At 43.7% G+C, this 7,908-nt stretch overlaps 1 protein-coding gene across 1 annotated transcript; it reads left to right on the top strand.

Moving 5' to 3' along the window:
- Positions 1–290: 290 nt before the first annotated feature.
- On the top strand, positions 291–7,607 carry LOC126354072 (mucin-5AC-like). Its single transcript, XM_050003446.1, has 2 exons — positions 291–350; positions 3,847–7,607. The coding sequence occupies exons 1-2, from the start codon at positions 308–310 to the stop codon at positions 7,410–7,412; spliced, it is 3,609 nt and encodes a 1,202-aa protein (XP_049859403.1). The 5' UTR covers positions 291–307; the 3' UTR covers positions 7,413–7,607.
- The last annotated feature ends 301 nt before the right edge of the window (positions 7,608–7,908 follow it).

Raw genomic sequence — 7,908 nt, 5'->3', positions numbered from 1 at the left:
CTTTTTCTCAACCATGCTGCTAATATAGAGGTTTGCAGTTTAAGTCTTTTTTAGGTTTTAATACTAAATCCGGAGATATCTGTAGCTCTACACTCTCTACTTCTCAGTAGCACTAGAGAAACAACGGTATGACGCAAAACGATATCTATAACGCGCTTCCCACTGATTGCGAAATTTCTACATTTTCGTGTAACTCGATAAGATATCGTAGATTACACGGATTTAGGAGCGATAATCTGCACATCGCCTCGCTATATAAAGAGTAGGTGGTACTGGAGGATGCGTAGTGTGTGAGCCTGGAAAACCGATGTTTGCGACCCGCGATTACAAGAGTGACATGACGGTTCACAGTAAGTTGTTTTGAAATAAGTTATGCTGTAAAAAGTAACAATTTAAAATATGCTTTCAGTCACAGCCGTGTCTGACGAAATAAGAATAGTGCAGATGCAGTCCTTGTCGGCGAAATGCACAGCTAGAGAGTTCTCGGGAAATCAACCAAGTGGTACCTTCCATTCGGAACAACATCTCGGCAAGTTTCTTATTCGTGATCTTCTGACGACGTCAGAATAAGACAAGTATGAAACTCGTAGAAACAGTGTTCCGAAATGGAGATATTACTCGGCTGAGTTAATCAGATACAAGAATAGATTTTAATTCGTGAAAATAAGTTCTCTGTTTCATATACCAAAACTTTACCTCTTACAGAAACGTTCATTATTATTCTGTCTTCACAATCTAGTGCAGAGACATCTATCCATTTCTGTAATTTACATTGCAAATTGCAACTTTATTAATCTGGAAAGCTTTTCCTTTAGCTACCTAACAGTTTTTCCTTTACTGTCAGTCTTTAGATTGATTTAATATCCCCTCTATGATTTTATTCTGCACAATCTTTTTCAGTGTTATCATGTCACATACACGTGCTACAGGATTACCATTACATACTCCAACATCTGCGTCATCGTCAGTGTTCCGCAACTGTTGTTTTCTATTTTAACACTGGAAATAATTGTGAGTGCAACTCTATATTTAGTATCAACAAGGCCATTCCAGTCCGAATGGATTTTCGCAAACATCGATTCCTATCAATGTTAATAATTCCTCAGTGCCCTCTCTACATCTGTACTACGCTTTTAGCATAATTCTGTGACAACATAACTCCAACGTTTCCAATTACGATTTATTCGGCCTTCATGCAGTTTACTTCCATATAATACCTTACGTTCAGCGAACAGAAATTTGTTACTGTGTTACAGGCAACAAATGGCTCTAGAAAGTTTTCTACCCTATTTTCCTTGCAGATACCTCTCTTTGTCTAACATAATCTGCTCATTTGTATCCCTTCCTTCAGCTTTCTGTCTTCCAAAGTACTGACGCATATTTCTGTGATGTTCGGCGGCGTATACTCCTATTCCAAATTTTCCTTTCACATCCATTATTATGAGAACAGACCTGTTCTTGATTACGCGTCTACTTCTACTAAGCTGATAGAGAGAATGGAAACCTGTTACTGTGTACAAAAATCAGAGTAGAAAAGCCGTCTTACACTAACACGCCATGGTTAATAGTTTCTAAGTAATGTGAGAACTCTCTCCCTTTTTTTTTTTTTTTTTTTTTTTTGAAAATCTCGTATGTTTGGTGTACCAAATATTCAGCTTTCCCGTCGCGTTTGTAAATGTTTCAAGAGGCATAATTTCCTTTGAAATTTTATTCATAGTTCGGCTTGCTACACCTTCTTTTAATAGTGAAATTTACTATCTGCAGTGACAGAATTAGCTCTAGCTAAACATCATTGTATGATCTTCGAGCCAAGTTATCATTGTGAAAATAGAAGTCTATTCCATAGTAAGTTTTCGTGCAAGATGACATCATGACAGCTGTGTGGAATGCGTAGTATATCGTTAGCAGAGCCTGTTCTTTGGATGGTGCGAATAGAGCGGTCTACTGCCTGTCGAATCCCTGGCACAGTTCTGAAGCGGATGCCACGAAGTGGTTTCTTCATCTACGGAATCAAATCAAAGTCATAAGGACCTAAGTCCGGGGAGTATGATGGATGGTACAGTACTTCCCAGTCCCATCGAATGAACAAAGCAGCCACAGCTTGGCTGTATGCGCCTGCGCATTATCGTGCAAAATGGTGGGTGGGTTGCGCAGAAAGTGTCGCCGCTTCTTTCGCAAAGCTGGTCGCAGGTGATGCTCTAAAACAGGAACAGTAACACTACGTATTGACGGTCTGCCGTGGAGGAACGTAATGCGTTAGGATAACACCATCACAGTAGTACATGAGAATCACCATAAATTTCACCATAGTAGGCCTCTGACGTACTTTCGACTTACGCGGGAAAAGAAGTGGCGACACTTTCTGCGCAACCCACCCATCATCTTGCACAATGCGCGGGGCCCATACATCGCGAGCTGTGGCTGCTCTGTTCGGTCGATGGGACTGGGAAGCAATGTACCATCCACCATACTTCCCGGACCTAAGTCCTTGTGCCTTTGATTTGATTCCGAAGATGGAGTAACTACTTCAGTGCATTAGCTTCAGAACTGTTCCAGAGATTCGACAGGCAGTAGACCGCTCAATTCGCACCGTCAACAGAAAAGACTCTGCTAAGGGTATACTACGCCTTCCACATCGTTGGCAACGGGTTCTAGAGAACACTGATGATTACTTTGAAGGACAGTAACAGGTCCAAACAGGTAGCTCTTTTGTATCGGTTGTGAATAAATAGTAGCCACTATTTATGTTCCAACCCTCACAAAAGCGAAAAATGCTGTGGCAGAAAGCACAGAGTAAAAGAGACGTCATCCTCCCTTACTTGCACCATCTACACTGCAAGTGTCATTAAGCGCCCCGGTTGTTAAGAAGGAATAGTTAGTAGTTGTTATACTCAAATATCTCTGGATCACTTCTGTCTCAAGTGTGTGGCAGAAAATGGACTATAGTGTATTACTGCGGAAACGCTACGTCCGTTATGATGTACATGATAGGTAAATAGCGATACATTATATGTAAGACGCTACTTAACATTTTTTACATGATATTTGCCTATGATGATATCTAATGAATGGTTTCTATATTGATCCTTTTGACAATCGTTAATACTACACCCCCTTCCAATAGCTACACGTAATAACATCAGCGATCAACAATGTTTTATTGTGGCACTACCTAAACTGGTGTTTCCTTTGAAAGGGATTAGTAGGTTGCGCTAAACACTAATATACCTTCTATTCCTTATTGTTGCCTGACTTTCTATGTGTCGGATAAGCATTATGACACAAAGAGGCGATAAATAGACCAAACTGTGTATAATAATGAACAGAATTACAATTACAGTACCCCTGTCGACACCGATTGCACTCGCGAGAAATGGAAGTTAAAGGTTCCAAACGAAAAGATGAACAAAATTTTACACGAGCAACTGTTTCTAAAATAAATCATGTAAATAGAAACTACTATAAAAAGATGAAAAGTATTCACACGAAAAGAGAAGCGTTCAGACATCATTCCATAAACACTAAGTTACTGTTTCCTGAACTCTACACTCCTTTAGCTTTCTCTACTCAACGATCAAAAACAAACATATGTGTTAGATTATTTTAGCAGACCCGCTGTCACCGAAATTCCATTCAGCATAACTGATTTATCAGCTGCGACTGCTTGAATAAGAAACACTATTCGCAAGGAATTCAACACTTCATACTGTTATGGCTAAATAACAGAGACTAATAGATATTAAAATAAATAGAAAAAATAATGTCATACTCCACGAAAATCATTATAGAACTAGCTGATGTTACTGCAAAGATTGAAAATGTAATATTGCCTTGTTCATGTTGCAGGATTTGTGTCGGTAGTGGCCTTCCTACTAACAGGTGTGATACTAGTTTCTGCATCACCCGTGGGAGAATGTCCACCGGTGGATCCGCTGGACCACACTGACCATCTACCGGACGACAAAAACTGTTCACTGTTCTATAAGTGCGATCATGCAGCTCCAGTATTATTTGTGTGTCCCGACGAACTTCATTTTAATGCAGTACTAGAGGTATGTGACTGGCCAGAAGTAGCTGGGTGCACTGCGAATACAGGCGCTAGTTCTACTGCAGCGCCAACTGCTGGATCCACGTCTGCATCAACTTCAACCGATAAACCGCAAACCGATGCACCTGTCACGTCGTCACCATCTAGCCCAGCGGAAGCATGTCCATCGGTCGGCACATGTCCACAATATGAAGATGAAAACTCGATTGCTAAGCATCTTCCACATGCTACAAACTGCAGTCAGTTCTGCAAATGTGATCATGGTAAACCTGTCACTATGGACTGCCCTGCTGGACTGCACTTCAATGCTGTTCTGGAGGTCTGTGACTGGCCACAAAATGCTGGATGTTCTGGTGGCTCTGGAAGCACATCAAATCCTACAAGTTCCACACCTTCATCAAGCAGTGCTGCGACCACTCAAGCTCCTACTTCAGCACCAAGTTCAACTGCCGAAACTACCACAGCTGCACCAAGCACAACAGTCAAGCCCACCACAGCTGCACCAACGACAACAGCTCAACCGACTACAGCTGCACCAAGCTCTTCATCAACAGCAGCATCGAGCTCACCAGCAACGTCAGACCCATCTGGTGACTGCCCAGCAATCGGTGTCTGCCCTCAATATGAAGATGAGAATTCAATAGCAAAACATCTACCTCATGCCTTAAACTGCAGTCAGTTCTGCAAATGTGATCACGGTAAACCTGTCACTATGGACTGTCCAGCTGGACTGCATTTCAATGCTGTTCTCGAAGTGTGTGACTGGCCACAAAACGCTGGATGTTCTGCTGGTTCTGGAAGCACGTCAAATCCTACTAGTTCCACACCTTCAACAAGCAGTGCTGCCACTACTCCAGCTCCTACTTCAGTACCGACCACATCAGTCAAACCTACCACAGCTGCACCTAGCACAACTGACAAGCCTTCCACAGCTGCACCAACCACAACAGCTAAACCAACTACAGCTGCACCAAGCTCTTCGTCCACTGCAGCACCCAGCTCACCAGCAACGTCAGCCCCATCTGGAGATTGTCCAGCAATCGGTGTCTGTCCTCAATATGAAGATGAAAATTCAGTAGCAAAACATCTTCCCCATGCCTCAAACTGCAGTCAATTCTGCAAATGTGATCATGGTAAACCTGTCACTATGGATTGCCCAGCTGGACTGCATTTCAATGCTGTTCTTGAAGTGTGTGACTGGCCACAAAATGCTGGATGTTCTGGTAGCTCTGGAACGACGTCAAGTCCTACTAGCTCCACACCATCATCAAGCAGTGCTGCCACTACTCAGGCTCCTACTTCAGCACCAAGTACAACAGTCATACCTACCACAGCTGCACCTAGCACAACAGTTCAACCAACGACAGCTGCCCCAACTACAACAGGGCAGCCAACCACAATAGCACCAACCACAACAATTCAGCCAACCACAGCTGCACCTAGCACCAGTGCCAAACCTACCACAGCTCCACCAACCACAACAGTTCAGCCAACCACAGCTGCCCCAACCACAACAGGCCAGCCAACCACAGTAGCACCAACCACAACAGTACAGCCAACCACAACTGCACCAAGCACTACAGCCAAAACTACCACAGCTGCACCAAGCACAACAGCTCAACCAACCACAGCTGCACCAAGCTCTTCATCAACAGCAGCACCTACCTCACCAGTGACATCAGACTCATCTGGAGATTGCCCAGCAATCGGTGTCTGCCCTCAATATGAAGACGAGAATTCAATAGCAAAGCATCTACCCCATGCATCAAACTGTAGTCAATTCTGCAAATGTGATCATGGTAAACCTGTCGCTATGGATTGCCCACCTGGACTGCATTTCAATGCTGTTCTTGAAGTGTGTGACTGGCCACAAAGTGCTGGATGTTCTGGTAGCTCTGGAACGACGTCAAGTCCTACTAGCTCTACACCATCATCAAGCAGTGCTGCCACTACTCAGGCTCCTACATCACCACCAAGTACAACAGTCATACCTACCACAGCTGCACCTAGCACAACAGCTGAACCTACCACAGCTGCACCTAGCACAACTGCCAAGCCCACCACAGCTGCACCAACCACAACAGCTCAACCAACCACAGTGACACCAAGCTCTTCATCAACTGCAGCACCCAGCTCACCAGCAACGTCAGACCCATCTGGTGACTGCCCAGCAGTCGGTGTCTGTCCTCAATATGAAGATGAGAATTCAATAGCAAAACATCTTCCTCATGCCTCAAACTGCAGTCAATTCTGCAAATGTGATCATGGTAAACCTGTTACTATGGATTGCCCAGCTGGACTACACTTCAATGCTGTTCTGGAAGTGTGTGATTGGCCTCAAAATGCTGGATGTTCTGGTGGCTCTGGAACCACATCAAATCCTACTAGTTCCACACCTTCTTCAAGCAGCGCTGCCACTACTCCAGTTCCTACTTCAGCACCGAGCACAACAGCCAAACCTACCACAGCTGCACCAAGCACGACAGCTGAACCTACCACAGCTGCACCAAGCACCACAGCCAAACCTACCACAGCTGCCCCAACCACAACAGGCCAGCCAATCACAGTAGCACCAACCACAACAGTACAGCCAACCACAGCTGCACCAAGCACTACAGCCAAAACTACCACAGCTGCACCAAGCACAACAGCTCAACCAACCACAGCTGCACCAAGCTCTTCATCAACAGCAGCACCTAGCTCACCAGTGACATCAGACCCATCTGGAGATTGCCCAGCAGTTGGTGTCTGCCCTCAATATGAAGATGATAATTCAATAGCAAAGCATCTACCTCATGCCTCAAACTGCAGTCAGTTCTGCAAATGTGATCATGGCAAACCTGTCACTATGGATTGCCCATCTGGACTGCATTTCAATGCTGTTCTTGAAGTGTGTGACTGGCCACAAAATGCTGGATGTTCTGGTGGCTCTGGAACGACGTCAAATCCAAATAGTTCTACACCTTCATCAAGCAGTGCTGCCACTACTGAAGCTTCTACTTCTGCTCCAAGTTCTACAGCCATACCAACCACTGCTGCACCTAGCACAACAGCCAAACCTCCTACAGTTGCACCAACCACAACAGCTCAACCAACGACTGTGGCACCAACCACAACAGCCAAACCCACCACAGCTGCACCTAGCTCTACTGCGAGTCCTAATGTAGAGCCTTGCGATGCAGTTGGATCTTGTCCTGTGTATGACCAGGACTCTATTGTGAAGCACCTGGCACACAGAACAAATTGTGGGCTATACTGTAGGTGCAACCATGGTGTACCAATTACGGAAAAATGTCCGGATGGCCTACATTTCAACGCAAAGCTGGAAGTATGTGACTGGCCATCTGATGCCGGATGTCAATAAGTCAGATCTCAATCATCATGGCAACCTATGTGAACTGAAAACTGATATAATCATCTGTAATGTTTTGTTATGCTACTGCCTGTAACTTTTCGCTCTTCATACTCATTTATTTATTGTGTTCATGTTGCATAATCACTTTTGTAAAATAACTTCCATCTTTATTAAAATTTTTGGATTAAAATTTTTACAAAAATATCCATTTGCATGTGTGAACTTATCTACCCACCTTATATTTTTGTAACAATTGCAAACACAGAAAGTATGGTGATTCTGTAGATAAACTTCTCACTATAATAGGCTCGATTTTCCTTTCCACCCAAGTTATGTCTCATATTTTGCTACGACAAATGGATAAGATCTAGTTGAAAGAGTAGATCGTTATAAGCGTGACAAAATGTGCAAAGACTCGTTTTTGGATGAAGTGAATTATAGTTCTTGGAATCATAACACGAAAAATATCACATTTATCAGATATTGTTTATAAACAGAGCATGTT

Source organism: Schistocerca gregaria, chromosome 3, assembly GCF_023897955.1.
Source record: "Schistocerca gregaria isolate iqSchGreg1 chromosome 3, iqSchGreg1.2, whole genome shotgun sequence".
Taxonomy (NCBI): domain Eukaryota; kingdom Metazoa; phylum Arthropoda; class Insecta; order Orthoptera; family Acrididae; genus Schistocerca; species Schistocerca gregaria.
The sequence above is the reverse complement of the archived record's forward strand: the minus strand, read 5'-3'. Positions and strand labels throughout refer to the sequence as shown.